At 41.3% G+C, this 26,422-nt stretch overlaps 2 protein-coding genes across 7 annotated transcripts; one reads left to right on the top strand and one right to left on the bottom strand.

Moving 5' to 3' along the window:
• Positions 1 to 302: 302 nt before the first annotated feature.
• tbx16 (T-box transcription factor 16) lies at positions 303 to 6,112 on the top strand. The gene is made up of 10 exons (XM_086030950.1): positions 303 to 628; positions 756 to 1,042; positions 1,130 to 1,283; positions 1,372 to 1,474; positions 2,468 to 2,632; positions 2,703 to 2,849; positions 2,934 to 3,004; positions 3,091 to 3,176; positions 4,076 to 4,289; positions 5,537 to 6,112. Exons 2-10 carry the CDS (start codon positions 1,027 to 1,029, stop codon positions 5,967 to 5,969), a joined length of 1,389 nt encoding a protein of 462 aa, XP_085887076.1. The 5' UTR covers positions 303 to 628; positions 756 to 1,026; the 3' UTR covers positions 5,970 to 6,112.
• A 4,879-nt stretch (positions 6,113 to 10,991) lies between these two features.
• On the bottom strand, positions 10,992 to 25,553 carry klhl22 (kelch-like family member 22). Of its 6 annotated transcripts, none has more exons than XM_086031631.1 (8): positions 24,853 to 25,553; positions 23,725 to 23,890; positions 20,715 to 21,035; positions 19,856 to 20,265; positions 17,891 to 18,083; positions 17,548 to 17,781; positions 15,462 to 15,835; positions 10,992 to 13,004 (listed from the first exon to the last, which is right to left on the bottom strand). In XM_086031631.1, exons 1-7 carry the CDS (start codon positions 25,113 to 25,115, stop codon positions 15,494 to 15,496), a joined length of 1,929 nt encoding a protein of 642 aa, XP_085887757.1. In that variant the 5' UTR covers positions 25,116 to 25,553; the 3' UTR covers positions 10,992 to 13,004; positions 15,462 to 15,493. The 6 variants fall into 6 exon arrangements, with proteins under 6 accessions (XP_085887757.1, XP_085887759.1, XP_085887758.1 ...); XM_086031633.1 differs by having other exon boundaries at positions 10,992 to 12,898; XM_086031632.1 differs by having other exon boundaries at positions 15,491 to 15,835.
• Positions 25,554 to 26,422: the final 869 nt, after the last annotated feature.

The following is a 26,422-nucleotide window of genomic DNA, read 5'->3' as shown; positions in this document are numbered from 1 at the left end:
ACGACATCTAACTTTCTTACTATGAAACCTACAGATGCAGGTAAGATAGGTTAGCTTTACAGCTACAGTTAGCTCATGGATAGTTGGTCAAACATGAACTAAGCTTCATGCTGGTTATATGTTAAGTTGAGAACATAATAAAGTCCTGGACTATACGAAGACTATTTTAGGATGGGATCATTAGAAAAAAAAGTAGGCTATGTGTTTTGGAATTTGTCAGTAGGCTACAGCTAACTATCGCTCAATGCAAAGTGGCTAATGTGCAAAAGTATGTTGTGATTGAGCGTGATTAAATAGCTTGACTTGCTTGTTTTTTTGCCAAAACTTGAAGGTTAAGACTTGAGTCTTATTTATGACTTGCACATATGTGACTCGACTCTGTCAAATGCCAATTGTTTGGAGTTTTTTTTTTTTTTGTAACTGTCCTGGAATGGCACAATATGAACCACCTCCTCCTCTTCACTAGCTGTACCCTTGACATCATTTCTATCCCTTTTGTGGGATTAAGTGAATAGGTCATTTAGCACGTTGCGCACACACTTTTTTGTGTGCAGTTGCGTCTGTGTGAATGATCTTTACACAGCTTTTGGTGCCGCTGCCTCTCCATCCCCGATCTGCAGGCAGGAAAGTACGTCCATATTTGTTTAAAAGTCTCTTAGCAGTTAATAAAGATGCATTTCCTCCGACTCTCTTCCTGTGGGGACGGTATCAAGGCTCTGTTAAGTTTCTTTGATTTCTGCCACCTCCAATCACAGCGGGACACTGACTCATCATTGTGCCACTTCAAAGCCTGGGAATGGCCGGCCTGACCCCACCCACTGCAGAAGCCCCCTTAAAAGTCACGGCCATCCCACAGCGAACGACTTAAGGATGCCTCACATCAGCGATGCAACTTGACTAAATGACTGGATTTCTTTTTTACGCAAGAGAAAAAGAAGAGTGGATATCATTACTTGGATTCCTTTTGGGCCGGCTACGCAGGACTTTTTTTTTTTTTGATATACATTACACTTCTGCATCTTGATAATGCAGTCCATCAGGGGTAAGTAGCCTTTTTTGCACAATAATCAGTACTTTATTTAAAAAAAAAAAGTTAATTGTAGCCTGATGCATCTTATTTGTCTTGTAGACTTGAAGGCCAACTTCAACGGCCCTCCTGCCTCTGCCATGGCTTCGGGTGATGCTTATCTCCAGGGCAACATCCGCATGACTCTGGAGGACCCCGAACTCTGGAGGACCTTCCATGAGATCGGGACAGAGATGATCATCACAAAGCCGGGCAGGTGAGATGCGCAAAAACATCAGCAATAATGTTCAAAAGCGATTTGTGTCTTCTTCTTGCATTCTCTCGCGTGCTCACTTGTTTTCCAGGAGAATGTTTCCACACTGCAAAGTCAATCTGTCCGGTCTTATTCCTTGCGCCAAGTACATTTTACTGGTTGATATGGTGCCAGAGGATGGCTTCAGATATAAGGTAAAAAAAAATCTAATAATAATCTTCTCTTATTGCGGTGATCCTTAATAGCAGCAATAGCATGACTGTGTTCATTCGTCTTGACGTGTAAAAACCCGAAATGGGAAAAGAAAAATCATAAACTTTGTGTTTGTCTCATTACACTGGAAATTTATACATCGGATATATATCAAATTATATCAGGGATGGCTCTATGTGTCCCTGAGAGTATTTTTGACGCCGATTTAAAAAGTGGATTTTTCTTTTGTATCAGCACATCAGGTTTTTGAGATATTTCCAATTTTTTTTGTTTTTAAGTTGCCCGATAAAAACTTGTGCAAAATGGATTTTACTATTATAGCTATGACACTGTAGGAAAAAAGAATCCACCTATTGCTGAATCCAACCCTTAATTCATAAACAGTACTAAATATAGCACATAGTACTGTTTTTATATTATTATCATGAAAACTTGCTAGAGAAAAAACGAGGGCAGATTTGGAATCATCCAGAAAAAAAAATCATCTAGATTTGCATCTCTCATTAAAAATACTAGTAAACAATTGTTGACCAATGTTATTGACCCTACTTGCAAATTTCTGAAATGATCCATTTCCCTTGTAAGTTACACACTGAAAAGCCACTTTTAACCTTACAATAGGGTCAGTTTCACTTGCTCATCGAATTAAGACACATGTTCTCCCCTTATTTGTATAGCTTCGCCTGTTGATTTCTCTCAGTCTCCCCAGACAAGTTTGTCACCCCCCCCCCCCCCCCCAGCCCCCTTTACTAACATTGAACATCAAAGGGTGCTATCTCATCCTGTTTTTCTATCCCCTGCTGGGAGCCCACTGTACTACCCCGCTATCTCAGTGGGTGGTACAGCCGGCCATCACTCTCCCCTCTATCTTCCTCTTCTCACTGTGGGAAGGGGAGATGAACTTCCCTCTCTGTCACTCACCTCGCTCTGTATGACAGATTAGCCTTTAATGACATTCTGTCTCCATCCCACAGTGGAATAAAGAGAAATGGGAGGTGGCGGGAAAAGCGGAGCCTCAGCCCCCCTGCAGGACGTACCTGCACCCCGACTCTCCGGCCCCGGGGAGCCACTGGATGAAGCAGTCCATCTCCTTCCTCAAGCTCAAGCTCACCAACAATACTCTTGACCAACACGGACACGTAAATTGAAAACAGATTCATTGCGGCCGGTAAGAGTACAGAATTTGAGCTGGTTTCTGCCCGTCCACAGATTATCTTGCACTCCATGCATCGCTACCACCCGCGCTTCCACATCGTGCAAGCCGACGACCTGTTCAGCGTCCGCTGGAGCGTTTTCCAGACTTTCACCTTCCCGGAGACGTCCTTCACCGCAGTCACCGCCTACCAGAACACAAAGGTCACTTTCTGTAGGCTACGCAGCTGCTAAGGCCCCAACAGTGGACTGAGATTCTTGATCTACTTTTGACGTCTTCACCCACAGATCACCAAACTGAAGATTGACCATAACCCGTTTGCCAAAGGTTTCCGCGACGAAGGCACAACTAAGAAAAGGTACTGACATGGCGGTTAAAAAGATGAACAGGATTTTTGATTGATATGCTGAAATTGGATTGATTGATGCTGGTGCTCCTCTGCAGGCGCACAAACAAGAACCCGGGCGACCTCGACAAGAAAGTCAAACTTTCGGAAATGAACAGGGAATCTGAGGAGGACAGTCCATCAGGTATTGGATCATTTCCTCTTCAGATGCTTGAATCGTCCATGTGCTTCAGAAATGAAAGAAATTTGGGGGAAATGGGCACATTTTTCAAGTCTGAAGAAGAACGTGGCATTCACCATTCTCTTAAGAACATTCCACAGAATTTAAAGAAGGAAGTCAAGTCAAAAGGTTTCTTTACAATAATGTGTTCTGTGCATCCCGATTAGGCTAGACACAGGATTCTGATTAATATTGCATTTGTGGAATACAAATTAAGAAAAATCCACCGTTTTTTATCCATCACAGGAGGTGGCCATTTTTTTTCACTTGACTGAAAATGATATCACAGTGCCTAAGAGCTCAGGTAATGACCATCAAGGCTCACCTGTTTTTCTGGGTTTGGTCAGGTGATGTTAGCAAGCAACTGTGATGTTATTTTCAGTCAACAGCAGGTGGCAAGATGGCCGCCCCCTGTGATCGAAGTCAATTTCTCTGCTTAATTCATATTCCACAAACTAAATGGGGGTGCATAGAACATGTTATTGTAAATAACATTTTGGAGTTGACTTCCTCTTTAAGCGTTAGCAGAATGGTTTTGAATGGATTTAACATACAATATTGTTATAATCATGTTGTTGAAAAACCCACTTTTTCTCTTAACAAATTCTTGAGGAAATATTGGTGAATCGGGCCCATAAAATATGCTCTCCCTCAGTGTTCTATAAGTGGCTTAAATGAACACTTGGTACTCTCTGGAAACAAGCGGAACTGGCGTTTCCATAAAAAGCAAATTAGTCGTGTGAGACCAAATGGTCATTACAATTGGAAGTGAGAAAAGAGCTTTGCTTTCCTTGGCTGGCTCTCGAGATGTTTTCTTTTGTCTCCTTGTGGGGAGTTGAATCTGAGGGTTTATGCCGTCACAGATTTCTGCCGGTCGTCGTTTGAGGGTTACGAGGGAGACGAAGCAGAGCTGCAAAAGAGGAAAGAGGTCAACGACATCAAGGAGGAGCGCTACTCCCCTTGGTCCGCAGAGAGGGAGCACAGCGCCAGGAACGCCTCCCCTCCTGCTGCTGAATCACGGGATATTTACAACACAGAGCAACTGGTTCCTGCTCCGGCATCCTACCAGCCTTACAGGTGACTACTGGCAAAGATCGGGGTGGAAAATTACTCACACTCTACCTGAGCAGAAGTACAAATATTTGTGTCAAGAAAGACCGAGGTAAAAGTTGAAGTACAGATTTCACCCCTTTAGCTAAAGGTAAAAAGAAATGGACTCTGAAATGTACTTAAGTACAAAAGTAGAAATGGAATTTTATGGTCAATTATATAGAACAGAGTAACCCACCTTTTGGAAGCAGAGAGCTACTACTACAAATACTGAAGGACAAAGTCAAAGGTTCTGACTCTAATTCAAATTCTTTATTGTTGTAAGCATTGAGAGCACAAAAAATACGTTATTTTATTCATTATAAATCGATTTTTACAGGAATTGGACGATTAATTGGTGAACAGAATTTTATTCTGCCATATATCGGAATTAGCTTCTGGCTCGGTCGGGCCCTAGTTAATATTATATGTTATAATTAATGATCTTTATGTGAAGACACTGATCATGTTAATCATTTCTCACAATATAAGGAAACAGATAATACGAATATTATCTAGGGCTGGCTTATCACAAAGATATGCAATAATTTTCTTATGGAATTGTATGCTTTTATCTGAATTTGATCATGCAGATGCAAACTTAAAGGCGCATCGCCGCCCAATAGTTGGACATTATCTAGGGGAATTAAAATGAATTAACTAAGAACACATTGAGCTTGCTTATTTTGCTGCATGAAAATAATGTACTTCTTTCATTAGATAACAAAAATGTCATTTCTTTAGATACATGAGAAATATCGCTATAATACCAATATCAACTGTAGTCAACATCCATATCGCATATTGCATGTTTTCCCAATGTCGTGCAGCCCGAATATGATCAATATTTTTTTTTTCAACAAATGTCTGTCAGTGTTCACATTTTCAAAGGATCACAACTACAGCATTCCTTGGAAATCACAATTGTCCCATTACTGGTGAGCTATTTATAGAACAGGCCTGCGGGCTACTCACGGGGGCTATCTGGTGCCCGCGAGCACCGCATTGTTGACCATTTCGGATGAGTCGGCACAATGGGAGAAAAATGCTTTTCTTGACACAATGAGCTAATTAGCATTGGCTCCGTCTTTATGCTATCAAAACAATGGCATCCCAACGAACTAAAAATGACGAATTCCTTAATGATAACTTTCTTACGTCCCACCACTGGCGCAATTTGGCAGCACCTTGTCACTGTTAAGCACAATACTGATCTCGTGTCTTCGGCTCGTCAGGTTCCACGAATACGGAAAGTCTCCCTCCCCGTCCTCCAGCGTCGGCAGTAGCGCCAGCGGCTCGGGTCGCAGCAGCTTCGAGTCGCGCGTCCCCGACGTCGCCGTCCCTGACCACGAGTCATCAAAGGCCCGCGCGCACGAGGTGGCCCCCTCCCCTTGCGCCCCCCAGCATCTGCCGGGCTCCCAAGACTACCCCGGGGTGCTCAACATGACTGTTGCCCAGGCCGGCAAGCCGGGCGTTCTCGGCCACCACATCTACGGCCCTTACAGCGCCGAGCAGCCCCTGGGTCAGTGGAGCGGCTCGGGTCCGGCCCAGTACCCCCATCCTCATCACCTGAGCGCCGATTACACCGCGCAAGCCGTGCATCCCTATCCCCATGGCAACGTGACCGAGTGGAGCCAGTACCCACTGTTCTCTTATTCTTGTTGGTAAGCGCCTCTCCGTTGGAGACGGAGTGACTTTCACCATGCTGACACGGTGTCATGCGTACACGTTTACACGCAGTCGCCAGCCAAGGCCTCCAATAATCGATGACGTCAAGCAATGAGTCGTCTGCTGCTCAGACTGAGACTTGCTATGCCTACACAAGTGTGCAATGCCATACTGAGGAATTGGTTTATTGTTGAGCTGTCTATTTATTTTGTATTTCATTCCATCTTCTAGTGAATATATTATTTTTGTAAAAAAAGAGAGAAAGAGAGAGAGAGAGAGAGAGAGAGAGAAAGTACGTACCCATACGAAAGTGTGCAATTCATGTTTGTCTCCCGGTGTTGATGTGATCTGAAAATAAAAACTAAAATGGTCTGTTTGGTGTCTGTTTAAATCTTACTTGGCCACAACATTCGCTTCAAATGAATTTTGGATTGGATTCTGCTTCTTTCTCATTACACTTCTCACATTTCAGATTGGATAAACACCAATTAAATAGCACTTACAATATATACAGAGTGTAAGGTGCAGCTGGGCCAGGGGGCTTCATTTTATGGGGCCTACTAGTAAATAAAGGGTCTTCATGGTTCTTGCTCAAGAAACATATTTGCCATTTTGGGAGAAAATTGGCAGATTTTCCCCCTCACTTTTAAAGATATTGCAAGCACCTTGTTCACAAAGTACGTTCTTAACATTAAGCTACACATTTGCCTGCCATCATTTTCTATGAACTCTGATTTAAAATTCAATTGGATGTTAGCAATGTATAATAACTAAATGTGCGGACAATTATGATGTGTGTGATATGACATACTGTTAGGCTTATATGGTTTGCAAAGTCACAACGCCCCACAGAGAGAAACCATAACTATGACGGAAATGAGTTTGACAAATTTGATAAATGAATGTGTCCACATTAGTGTCTATTCCTACCAGTATAAATAGGCTATGGCCATGATGTCTAACATACTGTATAGTACGATAGGTAGATAATAAGAAAAAAAAATGCCCCTCTCTCCTCTAAACAACATGGTGCAACCCTACGCCTCTGCAAAATAACACCACAATAATAACCATACTGTCCTGTTAAATGAATAAATAATATCTTGCATTACTGTCTATGTGTAATTTGTGATCAAGCTCCTGCATTGGATTTCATGAGATGTGGCCATGGGCCCAAGCTAAGCATGTCCGCCGGTGGACATTTGCAACGTTTAATAAGCAGCACATCTTCCAACGGCCTTTATTTGTATTTCTCCATTGTCGCTCTAATGAGCGCCACTCTGCAGTTTCGACAGGCCCAGCATGCATTCAAGACTGTGTTTAAGTGCGACTGCAGCTCACCTGCTGAGGTTTACTCACTAGCATCATAAAGCAAAGCACCACTCTTGTTCTTCATGTGAATGGCTCAAAAAAGCATGACAATGGGGGGTTGTTGGCCACCCTTTCACAACTGGAAAACACAGGCTGAGTACTGCGCCTCCACCCGCGATGGACATGAGCCACTAATGACTGTTGTAAATGGGTGTGTGTGTGTGTGGGCGGGTGTGTGTGTGTGTGTGTGTGTGTGTGTGTGGGGGGGGGTCATCCTCCAGGAACACATTTCATCAAGTGTACAATTCATTTTGTTGGGGGCTGCTGGAACCAGCCCCTTTGTCAGTTTTGCTTTGCTGTGGAATGCAAACTGCTAATGCAGTCATTTTGGCTATGGAAAAGAAGTTTTTTCAGGGTCAGTGAAAATATTTTATTTTTTTTTAAAACTATACTTGTCATTAAGAATGTGGAAAATAAAGGTATAATTAAGATTTGCCTGAGAATGACTAGTGAATACAGAAAGTTAAGAAGTATAAAAACTACAAAAAAAAATGCAATTTTAAATTGGATTTAGGTCTTGGCCCTGGCTGAACCCCGGCAAAATATTCAGCTTCATGAAATTTGATGACTAAGGCTTTAGACCATTGGTGTCAAACTAATTTTTGTCGCGAGACATATTGTAGTTAGGGTTTCAGTTGGAGGGCCGTTTTGACTTTGACCCAAAATTAATTTATTATTGCCTCATATTACATAAACAACAAATTGATGAATAACACATTTTGAAATCAGAGGCCAGTAAAAACTGGTTGCTAAAATATTATTACATTTATTTTCAAAGAGTGATTGGTAACAAAATTCTTGCTATATCTGAACGTTTTTAAAAGTGAAGTCATTTGCAATTGTTGTATTTTAGCAAGAAACATTTAGTCGATCCACATAATTCGCTTTGGCGGGCCACATAAAATGACGTGGTGGGCCGGATCTGGCCCCCTGACCTTAAGTTTGACACCTGTATCAATTGTCATGAGCACTCTGAAGCCACATTTTCCAATACAAAAATGATGCATCACACAAAAACATGATTTTATTTTTGTTACTAACAGGCATTAGTGTTTTCTGTGTGTGTACTGTATTTATCACCTTTTATATTTTTTTCACTAGGCTAATACAGTAGGAATTCAGTTAGTTTTTGCCAAAGTATATGGGTCATTTTTAGGTTTGTTGACACTGATTTTCACAAATATACTGTATGTCATGCAAAACTGTTAGCCATAGGGCTGGTGGGTCGTTTCCCCTGTATCTTCTTCCTCTGTGACTTGTGACTTGCTCTGGCCAATGGTAAAATTCTCAATAGCACATTTTTTGCGAAACCCAGTAGCTCTTTGACCGCAAGCTTGCATAGCTAAATATACATTAAGAACTTGAATTCTTATGGTGTAGACTCATCTTTATGAGAAGGTGGAGTAGCAGTCGCAAAGGAGTCCTGACATTATGACAAAAGGCTTCTCCGACAAAAAAATAATGAAAAAGACAAGCACTTGTTTTCTTTTTACAATTCCACTGGGTCTAATCTGCGTCGTCTCACATTACGGTGTAATTTGGGCCTTTTAATTGCTCTGATAATGGTCAAAGAGCAGCACATCGACTTGCACTAAGACGTCTATAAAGTCCACTGGTGTGGTTAAGTGCAAGACACATGTTTTAAGTATCCCTTGGTGGTACTAGTGCTTTAGAAAAGAAAGATTGACGTATTTTGATCGTGGACGTCCATGACTGGTGTCAGCAGGTCCCTCCAGACAAGCAGCACAATAGTGTGAAAGATAGCAAGTGGGGGGATGTTGGAGAGGGGGGGGGGGGGTTGGGGTTAACAGATGTAGAGGAAACACTCTTGAGAGCAAAGCAGCAGTCAACCTTCATAAAGCTGACGGAGTGTAGGGCCAAATGGAGAGGAACTAGATGAGACTGGCTGGCTGGAATAAAGGCAGACAAGACAGCAACTACAAAGTATTACAGTCGCAATAGACTCGGTCCACCTGTGTGAATCCAGTTGCTTCACAAGCTTTTAAACATTCAAGCTGTGGAAATCTGTGCAAAGCCCTCATACTCATATTGTGCTGCATTTTTACATGAATAGCCAAAAGGCAACTGGAAGAGGACAGCGATGGTTGAAGAGGATTAGTTCAGGAAAGTTTCTTCGAGCCGAAGTCTGATTAATAATAAGTGAATTTATAAATACATTTTTCAGTGATTCAAAAATATTCTATAGGGCCTGTGCACGGCGCGCCATCGCTGACGTCGCTACCGGGGGAGCCGCCATGTTGGGAGCGCACTGGAGGCGACGTGACTACTGTTGTTGCACGCAAAACGAACTCGCTGTGTTTCTCGCTTGATTTAGAAGGCCGAAATATAGAAACATGGTGAACCGTTGCTGTGTTAGGGGGTGCAGCAATGCCACCCATGATCGTAAAGGAAGAGAATTTCACAACGGATGGAGTTTTTATTGGTTTCCTGCTTGGTGGAGACTGTGGGAAACCTCATTTTGGACATGTCAAAACGAAGTCGGACGGCTTGGTTATTGGGTGTAAGATGAAAATATTTCATTATAAACAACCTTCCGTCTTGGGCAAAAGTATGCATTTTCATAGCGGTAAGTGAAAAATAAAGTTTGGAATCCTCTTGCTTTCTTTTCTCTCTTTTAGTCACATACGTGCATGCCCTCAGTGAGTGAGATAAAAGGAAAGAAGGAATGATCAACGATCACATACCCTGTTAAAAAGAAAATAAGTACGTTTGTTTGTGGAACTTAAGGGGATGGTTCACAAGCAAACACGCAGCACGTACCTTAGTCCGAATGACGGTGTTATTGTTCGCCGCCTTCATCATCTGCAGGTCCTGCACCTACCCGTTTGTAATTTGCAGATGAGAGGCTAAAGATTTATAATGTTTAAATTGCTCGGAAGTGTAGGGACTCACACTACACACAAGGTACGCAAAAATATCCATCGCACACAAAGGAGGAAGTTGGTCCGCTTCGTAGCTTTACTCAGTATTGGGAATTCTGATCCAAACCATTTATAGTGTCTATTTTTGTAAGATATCGGTCTCTGGCTTCACGGTCTAAATTATCCTTCTCAAGCCCCACCAATTTCTTGCATTTTAACATGTTTTTGAATCAACAAATACACATTAACGTACGCTCATTCACCGTAGCTCCCAACGTGGCCGAAAATGACATCGGGATGACGCCACGCCCTTAAAATAATCTTAGAAGTAAATTAAAATTGGAGTTCAAAAAGATCTGTGAACAAGGCATCGTAAAGTGTCTGAAAAAAAAAAAAAATCCTATATACATATTTATCACCCACCTAGAGCTGGGGTACCCTTCCGCTGTCCGATTATCCACCATTTTTTCTGCCCGGAAAAAATAGTACCCGCCTATGGGCTGGTCCGCCTATGATTTTAAACGTCTATTTGAAAATAGATAATTACATAGACGGGAGAAAATGGGCTTCCGACTATGCTTAGTCCGAGCAAAAATTGTGTATCGCCTACAAAATGGGCGTCCATCATAGGCGAACCAGTCCGTCACATAGGCGGTATGCCCAGCTCTGTGTGTATGTGTGTGTGTGTGTGTGCGTGTGTGTGTGTGTGTGTGTGTGTATATGTATATATAAAAAACCTCTTTTGATGTATGATTGTACAGAAACATAGTAAAAGGTATATATTATGTTTTATTTGTCTTTACCACAGAAACACATTTGCATATCTTGTTTGACAGGCTTTTAACCTGTTACATGGAAGAGCAAAATAATGTTTAACATTTTGAGCATCACAGACAAAGAATGCAAAGAAAACGCAAAAAAAAAGAAAAAACAAAAAACAAAAAAAGGTGCAACTTTCTATCTTATCTCCATCATTAAATAAGTGGGGTGTCAAACAGAAGCAAATTGCTTAACAGAATAAAACAAGCTCAGGGTTGTGTGATCATTTGATCTGGGGTAGGGAACTGCAGTTCCTTGAGAGCCATATCCTGCCTGTTTTGGATCTCTCCCTACTACAACACACCTGATTCAAATGATCAGCTCATCAGCACGCTCGGTCGAAGTCTGAAACGATCTTGATCATTTGAGTCAGGTGTATTGTAGTAGGGAGAGATCCAAAACCGACAGGATATAGCTCTCGAGGAACCGGAGTTCCCTGCCCCTGATCTGGATAATAGACAACCCTACAATTCTCTGTGGGTTCCATCATGACATAATGTCCACAGCAAGTCATAATCGAGTGAAGGAACACACAAGTGACAGTAGTGACGTAGTGATAAGGGTTTTCATCACATTCAAACAGCAGGAACATCATTATTTGGAAGTTCCGATTTTTATCTCGCTGCACTCTTGATTCCATTACGAATCAGTGCAACAATATTGTGACACTAGAGGCACAGTCACCTAAGGCTCATCGCTATCCAAACTTAAATACATACGGAAATATACAGTGGATGTAAAAAAAAAAAAAAAGTCTACACACCACTATTGAAACGGAAGGTTTTGACCGAGATAAATCAGTTCAAAACTTGTTTTCACCAATATTGTGACCTATATATAACCTGATATACAACCTGTACAACACAAATTTAAAAAAGGAACTTTTTTATAATGTGGCTGCACAAGAGCACCCAGCATTCCTATAACGGGATGTTCAGAATTATCACATTAATGGGAGTCAACTTCTTTAACTCCTCATGTTAAATAGGAGTCAGCACACACACATTTAAAATGCCCCTGATTAATCCCAATGAAGTTGTTCTAGTAGGCTTTTCCTGACATTTTCGGGGTGATTTCTAGCAGAAGCATAATGCCCATATCTCCCTGAGCGGCGAAGGTTTACGAATATTTGCCCGATGCTGCCACTGCGATGCTTCACTGTAAATAAGATGTTCTTTTGCCCAATGAACGGTGTTGTGTTAGAGCAGCTCAAACTGAACAATGAGATGCCTCTGAAGCAGTGGAAACTCTGCAGACTATAGCTTGTTCTGTATGTGATTTAAAATTCCCCCCCGAAAATGTCAGGAAAATTCTGCTACTACAACAGCTGAACTTTATTTGTTACTTTAAATGGTGGCAGGTGTCTGCTAACTCCCATTTAACGTCAGTTTGAAAGGGTTTGGTTAATCCTGAACGTAGCCACATTTCCCAGTTATGAGGGTGTACACACTTGTGCAACCACTACATGTCACTTGTCTATTTTTACTTCCCCTGAAGAATTCATTTATTTTCTTCAATTGAGTTTTTTAGGTTGCAGGTCACATTAGTGGCTGATTTATCTTATTCTTATCTAGTCCCTTTTTTTTTTTAAAATCACAAAAACCTGGCATGTTAACAGGGGTGTGTAGACTTCTTATCTCCACGGAAGCGTTCAGAAGTGCAAGACACCGAGGCACCATGAGTTAGAGTGCATCTGATGATGCCTTTGGGTTACCTACTGGTATTACCCAGTGGAACGGGCATGACGAACAAACAACAGTATTCTTTAAAATGGAGAGTGCAGCTGACAAATCTATTGGGCCAATCCCAATTCGACCCCCTCAGTCCTTCTTTCACTCCTTACTTACTTCTTGCCATCTAGAGAACGTACAGGTAAGACATTATTTTTCATTTACAGCCGTTTCCTTGTTCCTTGCCAAAGCCGTTTCGGGACAAATCTACTTGCTGGCTGCCATGATTCCTTCTTCATGAGCGTGAAAAAACAATGAAGAAACATTTTATTTATTTATTTTTTCCATTCCTGGGTGGTGTGCTAATACGGTACACGCGTGCATGTTAATTTAGAGAATACAGTAATTAAATGTTTCTAAAAAAAACCTCTGTGTAACATCTTGCTGTGTAAATATACCATGTAAGTGAAACCTAAGTATGTAAAAAAAAAAAAAAAAAAAGTTTTTTTTTTTTTTTTAAATATAGCGAGTGCATCTTATATTCAATAGTCTGGAAAATAAACACTAAACATCTTAACGGTATTCAGCTTCTTTCTCCACATATTGCATAGTCTGTCGAAATCAAACATAACCACATCAAGACAAAGAGGCTTCTTGAAGACACCCTAGTTAGCAAGTTAGCAATTTTGGTTTATTTGTTTTCATACCTCCCTCTTGTGTTCAGTTAGTTTAGTCCACTCCTATATAAGAAGCTTGAGTTCTTTATCTGGAGCTCAGTCCTGTCTGAGTTCTGTTATTGTTAAATTGACCTCTTTTAAGTTCGGCCCAAGTCTTTCTATATCAGTTGATGTTTGAGCCTTTGTTGAACCTTTTTGACATTATTAAATGGATATTTTTGTCCAAATTTAAAACACCTTTATCCACACTAACGTGTGGTCCACTACATAAAGATTTTTGAAGTTACCAAGTTAGCTGGGATAGGCTTCAGCTCACTGCGACTCAAAAGAGGACAAGCGTTACAAAAAATGGGATTAAAACAATCAGTTCCACAGAAGCCACAATTATAATGCTAGCTAATCAGAGAAGTAATGTTTAGTGCACAAATGTACTAAGTTTACGATCAGACAGCAGTTCTTAATGCTCAATTCGGATTTTTGGGTGAAATTTGGTTTTGTTTTGTAATCGTTCACATTACATATTAATTGCCACCTCAGTCTATCTGGTGTGTGAACCAAATGCGTCCCCAAAGTGACCCGCATGCACAGAAGAAGAGTGGAGGTCACTTACAACGAAGTGTTTACAGAAGTAAATCTGGTCCAACGTGTAGGGGCTCATCTTTTTATCCTGTCATATCTACAGAGGAGCAATGGGGGAGGAGGTTGAAATATTTTGGGAAAATGAGGCGAGGCTTTTCGAGCTCCTCATTTTATGGAGACGTCTACACTGAAAAAAATGGTGTGTTGAATTTACTCAATTTTATTTCGTCAAGTGCTTGCACAAAATAAAATCATCGGGATCCAGATACATTTTTAAAGTATTGTATTTTCCGGACTATAAGCCGCTCCTTTTTTCCTATGTTTTGAACCATGCGGCTTCTATAAAGATGCGGCTATTCTGAGGATTTTTCTTCTGCCGCTTGGGACAGTGTAACCGTAATTACAATACCATACAACACAGTTGCCTTTAACAGCATGTGACTGCAGTTGGAGGAGTTCAACAGGCAAGGGTGCTATGTGCTAGGTTATTAAATAGGTGGTATGCGGAAGTAAAGGTGGACGTTAACTGACAAACTGCAGTGGCAGCGGGCAGTGAAATGAAGATAAGTACTATTTATTGTCTCTTGGTTCTGTGTCGTTTTAATCAGCAAAGTTGTTGCCGTGTTTAAAGGCACTGTTAGGAAAGAATCTGTTCAGGTACATGCATGTACATTTATAGTTGAAAATCGTTCTGTAAATGCAGTAAATATCACAGATATGTACGGCTTATATATGCTTTTTAAATTTATTTTATTTTTTTAAAATACAATGGGTGCTTATATATACAGTATATATAAAGGCTTATATAACTGTGCGGCTTATAGTCCGGAAAATACGTTAGATATATGGTCTACTTATAAAATGTATCTGGATCCAGATGATTATATTGAAGAAATAACATTGAGTAAATTCAATAGAAACCTTTTTCAGCGTACTAAAGGTGACATCACATCATTGCTGCATGCAATAAATGAACCGTCTCTGTGGCCAGACAACTACTGTCACCACAAATGTCCACTTTATGCTTCATGTTTTAAGTGGGATTAAATCCAATTCAAATATCAACTCAATACTGTTACTCAAAACAACTTTGCAGATTCATGGAGGACCGCCAGTAGTCTCCTGAGGAGTCTCGCCCACCCGGGCTGAGCGCATGTTGGGCTTTTGACGACGTATAGGTCCGATACATGTGACCTGGCCGCTCAGACTGAGGTCGCATTGCAAAAATTCCAATACATATGTGATCTAGACCCATGTGAAATTAACCCAGGTCAGATTTGAAGAAAAAAAAAATCGGAATTGAGACGTTCAGGCTGTCATAAAAAAAAAAAATCTGATACAGATCACATATGGGCAAAAAAATCCAATTTGGGTCGCATTTGCCTGCAGTCTGAACGTAGCCTAATTGGTGTTTTCAGAGGCACTAAGAAAGGGCAGGAAGCATGACGTGATACTGCCATAAATACTTAGTAAGGTCAACATGATGAAAGGTACCTTAAAGTCTGTAGTGCTCAGCCACATACCCATTAATCTTCATCCGTGCTCGTGTGCGAGCTGAAAAAGTCATCTTCCCATGATGCCTTGAGTTGCTGCTCCAAGCTCTTTGCGAGTGCCATCACAGCTGGTGGCATGAGCACCACGCAGGCCGCCAGGCCCGACACACGCTCCTTCATGGGTGTGTCGCTCTCCCACTCATCCGTGTCGGTGTTGAACACGTGAACGTATTTCATCCGGTTGCCTTTGTTATGAGAGCGCCCTCCCAGTACGTGGATGCGACCATCCAATACCGCGATGCCGGGCTCTCCGTGGCCAGCGGGGAGCGGGCTCAGTAAAGTCCAGGAGTTGCCCGAGGGCTCAAAGCACGCCGTCTGAAAAATCCGATTTACAGTAGTTGTGCTAAAGTGCATAAAAATCATGGGAATTCATTCAAAGCAATGACTTTTGACCCCACAAATGCTAATCTCAATCTAACTCTCCATTTTGTATTATTCAGAGGGTAGTTCATGTGGATAGTCCTGGATTTGAAAAATTGTATTTATTATTTATTTATTTTCCTTGTCCAATTCATTATCAAAAGTCCTGGGGTGTTTTTGCATCAATTTTGATTTTTTTTTCTTCCTGAAATGTATAAAGATGTTTTATATATATATTTCATTCAATAATATATATGTCTCTCTCTCTCGCACTCATGTATATATATATATGAGAGCGAGAGAGAGAGTCAGAGAGAGAGAGAGAGAGAGAGAGAGAGCATTAATTATTATGTTAATATTATAGAAAATAATTGTATTTGTTGGATTAATTCAATTTTTATTTTCCCTTCAAATTGGTTCATTATGTAATGAAAAATGTATTTCTTAAATTTTGTATTCATTTATTTTAAATGGGGGGTGTTCCGATGAGGCCCATTCCGGTGTGATTACCCAGGAGAGAGATCGTCCGATACCGATCACACTCTCAAATCACATAAAAGCTCCACATGGCAGCATGTTTGTTTGGTTGGACAGACACCCGTGCAGTGTTAAGGAGGCTGGGGAGTCGGGGACTCTACACTGCACGCAGGCTGGTCTCAAGTTGGCTGCAGGTTGCAAAGTACAAGCTTCTGTTGATCCGTTTTTGAGATTTGCAATGAAAGGCATTTATCACCATATGTCAATCATATACTTTTCCACGGAAATCAGCCGATCATGATAGCTGGCTGATTGATCGGTGCGTTATTAATTGTAAATATTTAAAAAATATACTGATTAAAATAAAAAGAAGTGCACATTTTTATACATATTGTCATAATTCACTGGTTAATTAACTATAATGAAATGAATTATGAATAATAAACACAGTGGCGGAAGAATACGTTGTCATGTGGCACAAGGATGCATGCTCAGTTGTCGTCATACTTAAGTGCGTTTCATTTGTTTGCTTTATACGCGTGGCTTGTTTTGTGGTGTGTGTGTGGGTAGTTCTCACACAAATATTGTAATTATGACTTTACCACTGCACTAGCATAGGTTAGTGGTAAGCTACGGCACGTTCTGACTTAGGTACAATTTATGGTTTTGCCGCTGCTGTCAGAATGGAACTCTTTGATTAACCAAGAACAGAACTGATGTCATAAAATACATCCATTTTGTTAATGTCAGTGCTGAACTTGACTCCAAAATGCTTTAGATACTTGATGATGTGACTGAATGGTTTTGACATTTTTGCAATTACATTTTCACATTGCCAAGTCTTTTATCTCAAAATCTGTATCGTTTTGACGTCTCAAATGAGATCTTTCTTTTGCACCAGAGGGAAACATTGTAAAAGGGGTGCAGCGTCTAAAGATGGACAATAAACAACTATTTGTTAAGATATGTTCATCAATAGCAATACAAAGACTGTCTTCTAGGTGTAGCAAATGAGAGTATCTATCCATCCATTATCTGCTGTCCCGGCTGACTTTGAGCAAGAGGCATGGTACACCGTGGACTGGTTGCCACCCCGTAGCCCGTATTCGAACCCCCACCTCAGAGTTGACTGTGAGGCAGATGTGCTAACCGCAAGGCGCCTCATGCCGCAATACATGATGATGCTCTACCTGTAAGACATCCCGACGGCAGCCGTGCTCGTCATTACTTCCCCCAACGACATACAGGCGTCCGTTGACAGCAGCCATGCCGTGCCACGCTCGCCCCGCTGGCCCGTCCGCACATGCTGTCCAGTGGTTGGCGGCCGGGTCAAAACAGTGGGTCTCTCTCAGATATGCCCGCCCTCTGCGTCCACAAGTGATGTAAATTTTGCCATCTAACACAGCTCCAGCATGGGCGTAAACCTAAAATGAAGATTGAACTATTAAGCGAAGGCTGGGGTAGATTTCTTAAAGGAGGAGTGGTGAGTATGTAGCACCCTCGTGTGCGCATAGGCAGAGTTACAGCCCGTACCTCTTTGACGAGAGGGGACACAAACTCCCAGGTGTTAGTGTGCGGGTCATAACGCTCCACCGAGTACACCTGCTTGCTGTAGTCGCGACCTCCGATGGCATAAATATAGCCGTCCGCCACGCACACGCAATGGTCCGCGTGCTGATGCTGCAAAGGCTGAATGGAGCACCAACTGTTGTGACGAGGGTCATATCTGCAAAATGGGGACAGGAGCAGATTATTATTAGGGCTTCACAAATAAAGTGAGAAAATGTGAGCAATAAATGCTGATTCCACAAGTGATTTCATTTTGACTATGTCAAAAGCAGGTGCGGAGCTACATGGTGGCCAAGGGTGGCCATGGCCACCCCTTGTCACTCTTTGGCCATCCTCACGCCTAGTGGAAAAATTTTGATATCTGTGCCATTTCTGCCATTTTGACATAGATGCAATGTTCTTAGACCCCTTAATACTGCCACGTTTTTTGAAAGATATATAGAATAAATGTACGATTGATCTGAATACAAACTCTAAAAGATTCTGTCCTAAGTTAAGGACATCGAATTCTTACAGGAAGACATCTATAATTACTATCACTCCAGAACACGAAAACAACATGGCTGAGAAGTCATTGTTTATTATACCATCCCTAGTCATGGTTTCATGAAATAAAATGCACACATATACAAGCAGGAACAAACTTAAGTAAAATGCAACCTTTAGCGTTGTGAAGAATTAAACGTCATGTATGTCATTGTGCTTTGTAGATACGATTTGAATGAATGAGCCATTGAACGCAGTATGCAAAATGGTGTTGGCTGTTGGTGACCACTCTGATTAGCTGTTAGCGAGCAAATAAGTGTATGAGATAGAAGTAGACCATGAGACACACAAAAGCAAAGCAACAGCAAATAAATTGCTATTTTCTAGTCAATTAAGCCGAGCAAAGCGTTTTATTTTGACTTATTCCTGCTTGATTATGAGCATTTTTCTGGTTATGTGTGCATTTTATTCTATGAAACCCTAACGATGGAGGGTATGGTAAAGAACCACGGACGCACGCACACATGCACGGCCAGCCCTTGCCAACCCTCACTGAGGTGTTGAGTCACTCTGGCCACCCCACTGAAAAAAAATTCTTTCTACGCCCCTTAGTCAAAAGTATTACAGCAACATATTTATGTACAGTAGAGCGCACATATTTACGGTTATGCCACTGGCTCGTTTTTCTTTTTCCCCTACCCGATTCACCACTGGCATTTCTTTTTTACCCGACTTATTCATGTTTTTTTACCCATGTCAATTATAAGGACCGACGATTATTTGTATATTTTTGTTATTTGCGGTCTGGCTCAGTTCCTAACTACCAGCAGGGGTCCAATGTACATCTGCAGAGGGGGACCAAAAAGCAGTTTTGAATGGCCTGGTTATATCAATGTTTTTTGTTGTTGTTTTTTATTGTATTTAAGTCATGATTAGTCCTTGCATTTCAAATGATCTTGCAATGTGCACCTAAAAAGAACTGAGGCCCCTTTCTGTTAACCGGGAAGTCAACGGCCAAATTTTCTTTCCCAACATATGATCCATGCAGGCCCACCATTTCATACACGGCATTCTTATTAATATTGCATTTGTGGAGTATGAGTTAAGCAGTATAATCCAACTGTTTTTATCCATCTCGGGGGCGGCCATTTTGCCACTTGCTGTCAACTGAAAATTACATCACAGTTGCTCAGGGCTCAGGTAACAACTAACCATGGCTCAGCTTCTGAAAACAGGTAAGCCGGGGAAATTGTGCTTTTTAACTCATATTCCACAAAAGCAATATTAATCAGAATGCCATGCTTAGACAAGTGAAGGTGCATAGAATATATTATTGCTAAGAATTTTGGGGTGTTGACTCCCCTTTAAATATAACTTTTTGCCCACTTTAAAAATATGTGATTTTTGTGTTTATATTGATATAAGCTATGTTGGGGTCCTCACCTCCAGCAGCTGGTCTCTGCACGAAATCCACTGGTATTCCTGTCTCCACCAATAAGATACACAAAGTTATTTAGCACAGCGATTCCCTGATTGGACATGCGAGGACTGTTCCCTGCATCAATAGTCCTCCACTCCTTCCAGCTGGGGTGGAACACCTGGAAAAGGTGCTCAGTGTCCGTATGAGAGGGGGAAGTGAACATCCCCCCGAAGCCCAAGATACAGTAGAAGCTGGAGCGAGGCTGTGTAAGAGGACTCTGAAGGACAGGCTGCCACATCTCCTGCTCGTGGTAATGGAGGGCGGCGGACACGGCTTCCTTTAGCGGGCACTGATCCAGTTTATCGTGCAACCTCTGCAGCACTTGTTTCTCCATTAGGCAGAAGCGCACAGCCTCAAGCATCTTGAGATTGTCCTGCAAATGATTTCGACATACAGTGAACCCCCGCTTTATTGCAGTTCATCGTTCACAACCCCGTAAAACCGCAGAAAGCAAGCATTCCGAATTTGTACTACGCCTTCAAGTGTAGTACAATGTTGTGCTGCGCCATACCTGGCAGCACTGAGGTCGACTGGAAGATATGATGCAGTGCAATTAAGAGCAAAACGATGGAAGTCCCCAACTAGACTCCAGTAATTGTTGTTCCCATAGAGCGGAAGTAGCATAAGCCTGTGAGTATTGTTGAATGCTCTGTTTGTAAGTGCTGCTGCTCCATGTGTGTTAAAGTAGCAGGTGTTAAATGTTTATTCACACATTTTTACTAAATCTTCCACCATAAACTGGGTTTCACTGCATGTGGAAGAACACTGCGAATAGCATTGTCTTTTGTGTGGCACACAGGAGAGAAAAGAACATGGACACACCTGACTGACCTGCAAGTACACCTGGTCACTCTCCACCTGCTCAGGACTGTAGTGGTAGTGAAGCGCTGCCTCATACACCTCATTCTCACTTTGCACCTCCAGCTCATCACTGCTCAGCACTCGGAATACTTCGTCCTGGGGGAGCCGTCGGTAGACGTCCGTGTGGGACAAAGACTGCAGGTTGCTCAGGATGTGCGAGTGGACTTTGGCATTGAGCTGCTGCAGTCCGTAGAGATCAGCAAGGTGATGCATCTCCAATATGTTGCTCTCGTCCAGCCAGGAGAAGAGGAACTCGCAGCAGAAGCCAATGACGTCCTCAAGCTTTTGAAAAGACAAAGATGACAAACCATAACATAAATTGTGGAACCCCCAAAGTTGCACAATATAGAGTTCAACCAAAAGGAGTCATTCTAGATAGTGAGCATATAAAGCAGGGAGGGGCCATTCCATTATTTTATCTGGCCCTCCACGCATCGACATTATCAAGAGTCCTGTAATCTTTGTTGCACAAATTGGACCGTTTTTTTCCTAAATTTGGTCAACTATGTATTTAGTCCTACTTTATTCATTGGTTGTTCATGTGCGTACCTCATGCAAAAGATATACACCATATATTGATTCACCGAAATGTCTTTATACTGCTGTTTAAAAACAACTGCAGCTGAAAGAGTGCCGTATATAAGATCCAACTTAAAACACAATAAATAATAAATAAATACATACAATATTCTAATTTAAATATGCAAGAAGGGATCCCTTCACATTGTCATTTAAATAAAAAAAACATTTTACTAAATAATTGGTATCTTGCAATTAATTTCATTAAACATAACAATAAAAGAAATATATAATTACCGCTTTTTCAATCAAAATCAACTACCGGTATTTGACTAATTATTTCACGCACTTGTGTTTTGTAACCATTTTTTTTAGCCAATCTGTCCGTTTTAAAAATAAATTTTGCCCTTGAGCACAAAGGTTTGCCAAACTATACCCTATAGGATTAACTCTACATGTGTATTTTGCCTGCAATTGGCTGGCAACCAATTCGGGGTGTCCGCCGCCTACTGCCCAAAGACAGCTGGGATGGACTCCAGCACGCCTGCGACCCTTGTGAGGATAAGCGGATATGATAATGGCTGGATGGATGTGTGTTTAGCCTTTTCTTTGGCTTTTCTGTGCTTACGTGACGCCACCACAGAGAAGGGTACCGGAGATGGACAAGTGTAATGATAACCATAGAAAAATGATTTTCTTTACAACTGAATGTAATTATTACATTGCCTACACATTTGGCAACTCACTAGCCTAGGGGTAAGCACGTTTGGCTCACAGTTCTGAAGTTTTGGGGTTTGAATCGAATTGCATTTTCTACTCATGTTTTTGTAGGTCTTCTATAGAGCAACTGCAGGGCACCAGATTAAACAGTAACATTTTGCCCATACTTTCATCTACTTGCATGTGCAAAAAGAATGACCAGCTCCAAACTCAGCTGACGCTCGCGACGGACACCAGAAATGCATATGACACAGCTTGTCTACTGTTCAGTACCATATAATATAATAAACTGTAAGAAAATAACAATTATAGATCTACAAATAAAAACACAGAATTGCAGTTGAAATTATCTGCAGTTACAAAAATACAACACAAACTGCTAGTAAAAAGGTAAATCTCTGAGACATTACAGGGGCGGAGCCAGAATGTGGTCAATGGGTGGGCCTGGAAAAATCAGGGTGGGCCTGAATATTTCTCTCACTGAGCACAATCCTCCTATCCCGACACATCGTATACAGTATTCAAATAAAATGACAAACTGAATAATATGAAGTTCAGATCCTCCTTAGACAACCACAATTATGCCATTCTTAATATTCAATACAATAAAAAAACACAACCAAACACAAATTCAAAAATAATTTCATAATAATTTACCAAAAATGTAAAAGTATATTTTTTTTCATGAATCTCACTGTGTGGGCAGTCTGTCAATCTGGGTGGGCCTGTGCACACCCGGGCCCACCCATAGCTCCGCCCTTGCAATAGGATCTCACAATAAAGACTAAAATTAGTCTGTCTCGTCATATCTTGAGGTAGATGCACTTTAACAATAGTCACACACACAATAAAACCTTGTCAAATCTCCAGTCAACATGTAGAGCACACACACACCCCCACCCCCACACACACACACACATACAACCCGCGACCCGCCCCCATAATAGCCTCCGCTGTGTGTTGTCTGCTCTCAACACACAGACGTTTAATAAAAAAACAAGATTTTAGACGCACGTTTGAAAATTGGTGCCTCCGATCAGACATGCGGGACAGCGACTCAATTTGTGGGACGCATCAAAAATAATTAAAATGCGGGACAGTCCGGCGCAAATCGGGACATATGGTCACCCTATGTACAACTAGTAAATTTCCTGACTTTATTATTATTTTTGTTGTTGCTGACAAACTCCTGCAGTACACTCCAGCCCATTTGTCAGTAATATCATAAAAACGAGTGGAAATGTGAGCCTTTGCACAAGTCAGTTTACAGTATGCCACCCTTTTTTTTTTACTTGTGCCCCTAAAATTTCGGATTAGGGGCCACTGTGCACTTCGTAAAAAAAAATTTAAAAAAATGTGTCTGGAACCCTGATCTGGCATCTTCCCACATTCCAAAAACATGCTTGTTGAGTTCCTTAAAAACTTTGGTTTGAATGGTTGCCTGTCATTATGCACCCTAGGAAATGCCTGTCCATGATGCACCCCACCTCTCACCCAAAGTCAGCTGGGATCGGCACCAGTTTAACGGCAAACGTACAAAGAACAAGTGATGTAGAAAATGGGAAAAAAAATGATGCACAGTTAACAAATGATTCATCATTACAAACCTATATATTAATTGACTTTATATTATTTCTTATGCATCACGCAACAAATGTTTAACTACGGTTTGCCTCCATATTTAGCAGTGCTGTGTGTTACAGATACATTATGACAAGGCAAGAAACCACACCTGCACCAACGTGGCTGCTATCAGGACTTCCTGCACACAGTCAAGGTCTAACTCGATCTTTGAAGTGTAGATATAGTCCAGTATTTTGTTCATGCCCAAATAGGACACGCCGTGGATTGGGATTTCATTCTGCTGCATCTCTCGAAGGCCTCCAGTGAACATCCCCCTAAGGAAAACGTTGACATGGTGTTAGAAAACTGTTGAGCTGAGCAGGGAGATGTCAGCTATTACTTGGAAAGTTGGATCAGTGAAACATGACATTCATCTAGCACAGTATTGAGTATGATATTGTACCATCCATTCATCCATTTCTACCTCATTTTCTTTAGGTGTGTGAATGAGTTGAAACCTATCCCAGCTGTCTACATCCTATGGAATGGAATTGCTTAGCTATACCGTGGAACACAGTGAAGACAGTCAGCATCAAGTGGAGTAAAGATTGGCACAGTACTGACATGACCAAGAACTGGACATCCCTACAAAACTGATTTGGGAAAAAAAGAAAAAGAAGTAAACGGATGAGGGAGGCTGTCTAGAGGCTGACAACAACAACAAGTGTCTGTTATTTTTTAAAGGTTCGAATGGATTTTGTGTAACGTATTGTACTTGGAAGATCAAAACGCGTTTAAATGAAAAAATATATACATTTAAACGCATCGTCAAATGACTTTTTCCACCAAACTCGAGCAAACATCAACTGTCTAATCACCATTAGTGGTTGGATTTAGCACTACGTCCACCGTCCTGGTTTTTGTTTCTGTTTTTGTTTTTAAGAGTGTGGACACCCGTGTATAGAATGCGAGTCGGGTAGTCACCACAGAACCTTCAAGTATATGCACAATGTGTAAACTAATAACAGTAAATAAGGACGATTGTTGTTCAGTTTGTCACACTTAACTAAAACCCATGCATGATGTGTCACAGATAATGGTGCGTTGCTGAAAAGCAAATGCGCCTGACAGGCGGTTCCTGGAAGCGTCATATGAATAGTACACTAGTTAGTCTGTAGATAATTTAGTTATGTGCTATCTGATGTTATTTGAAGCAACGCCACAATGCCAAGTAAGACACGTTTTCACTTTCACTGACAAAACAGGCCGTTTAGGACAGAAGTTTCGAATGTTTTACCTAAAGTAATCGCAGGCGGCAGCAAGAAGCACACGGTGACTGTGGATGGCTCGACCCTCCACCAGCAGCACCACGTCCGATAGGATGCCAGCTTGCCGGAGCCCCAGCAGGCTGTCCAGCAGGCTCTGGGAATGGGCCGAACTTCTGTACGTCTGACGGCCGCGACCTGCTGAGGAGCCACCGGAGACGCCAGTGGCAGAACCGCCCCCGAGATTAGGCTGTCTGTTGTCGGCCATCGCAGGACTGTGTTGTTCACGCTTCATCACCTTAGATGGCTGGCGCTAGCATTATCAAGACGACTTCCAACATGAAGCGATTGAATAAACAACTACCCCGGAAAAACAACAACAACTACAACAGGAAGAAGAGGAGGAGTAACTGCCCGGGTGGCATTGGTTACGGTTCACTAATCAGGTCATAACGACAATCACGGTAAACATTCAATAAACTGTTCAAATTGAAGCGCACGCATTTAACCTGAAATCGATGCTCAGTTGTTACCAAACGTCAGCATTGATAGAGGTAAACCCAGCTTGCGAGCTAACGAGCAAATGTACTAGTTGAAGGTCAAAATAAACGTTTGTCAAATAAACAAGGATAGGTACAAACACATAACAGCGCTAGTACAAGCACGATTTTTTTTTTCGCTCAATGTTGGATTCTCTAGTTACAACGATGTGATTTTTGACGTTTGCTGATATGTTTACTTTGGGGCGCTACCGTGTTGATCTAAAGTCCCATTGGTCACTCTCGTTTGATACGCCCGCCCATTTGTCCGCATGAGCCAACGTACAAAAAGCCGTAACTCAAGCCATATCAAAGTATAATATCCTATATCATACTTTTATATGCAGTCACATCCACTTGATCAGTTTAGCATTTTTGAGTCTTTTACACTACTACACTGATTAAATAAATCTAAATGCGTTTCTGGCATGTCATACTGTAATTATTTCTATCAAACACTAGAGGAGGCTCTTGAATACAGAATAATTTAGACTGGATGCACGCTCTTGATCAAAGCTTCAGACGATTATTATGGCGCACAACACCAACATTAATAATTTGAAACGTTCCCAATACTACTACTACTACTACTAATAAAAATAATAATAATAATGGTGATGTTATTATTATTATAATAAGTATAATAATAATAAAAATAAAAATAATAATGGTGATATTATTATTATTATTATTATTATTATTATTATTATTATTATTATTATTTCAAATTAATTAGCTTTGAAATAAAGTAAAATATGTTTAACAACTTGTAAATGCAGTCAGCACTATAACCAAGTGGTTGCGCTGGTAATGTAGTGATACAGATTCATTTCACAGCCAGTTCCATGATAGCCAGTCCCAAGTCTGGATTAAAAAAAATGCGTGGGTTGTGTTAGGACTTGAATCTGTCTTAAAAATTGTGCTAAACAAATCCTGCAAGAGACTGATGGGACAAGCTGAAAGTCATAATGGATGAGTGGCAAGCATGTTGGCTAGTTGAGAGAACGCCCCCCCCCAAAATTTTGAGGTTCAGGTTTTGAACTGTGACCTGTGTTTTCTACGG

The sequence above is a fragment of the Filicampus tigris genome, chromosome 5 (assembly GCF_054856515.1).
Source record: "Filicampus tigris isolate MCC_2025a chromosome 5, RoL_Ftig_1.0, whole genome shotgun sequence".
In the NCBI taxonomy this organism is placed as follows: Eukaryota; Metazoa; Chordata; class Actinopteri; order Syngnathiformes; family Syngnathidae; genus Filicampus; species Filicampus tigris.
The sequence above is the reverse complement of the archived record's forward strand: the minus strand, read 5'-3'. Positions and strand labels throughout refer to the sequence as shown.

Excerpts from the sequence above, each read along its gene's own strand:
- tbx16 (XM_086030950.1), top strand. Across the intron at positions 2,633-2,702 it reads CTCTTGACCAACACGGACAC|ATTATCTTGCACTCCATGCA; the intron begins GTAAATTGAAAA and ends GCCCGTCCACAG. Across the intron at positions 3,005-3,090 it reads GAAGGCACAACTAAGAAAAG|GCGCACAAACAAGAACCCGG; the intron begins GTACTGACATGG and ends GCTCCTCTGCAG.
- klhl22 (XM_086031629.1), bottom strand. The coding sequence starts at position 25,115 with ATGAAGCGTGAACAACACAGTCCTGCGATGGCCGACAACAGACAGCCT. Across the intron at positions 17,782-17,890 it reads TGTCCCCTCTCGTCAAAGAG|GTTTACGCCCATGCTGGAGC; the intron begins GTACGGGCTGTA and ends TCTTCATTTTAG. Across the intron at positions 15,836-17,547 it reads GCCGTCGGGATGTCTTACAG|ACGGCGTGCTTTGAGCCCTC; the intron begins GTAGAGCATCAT and ends CGGATTTTTCAG.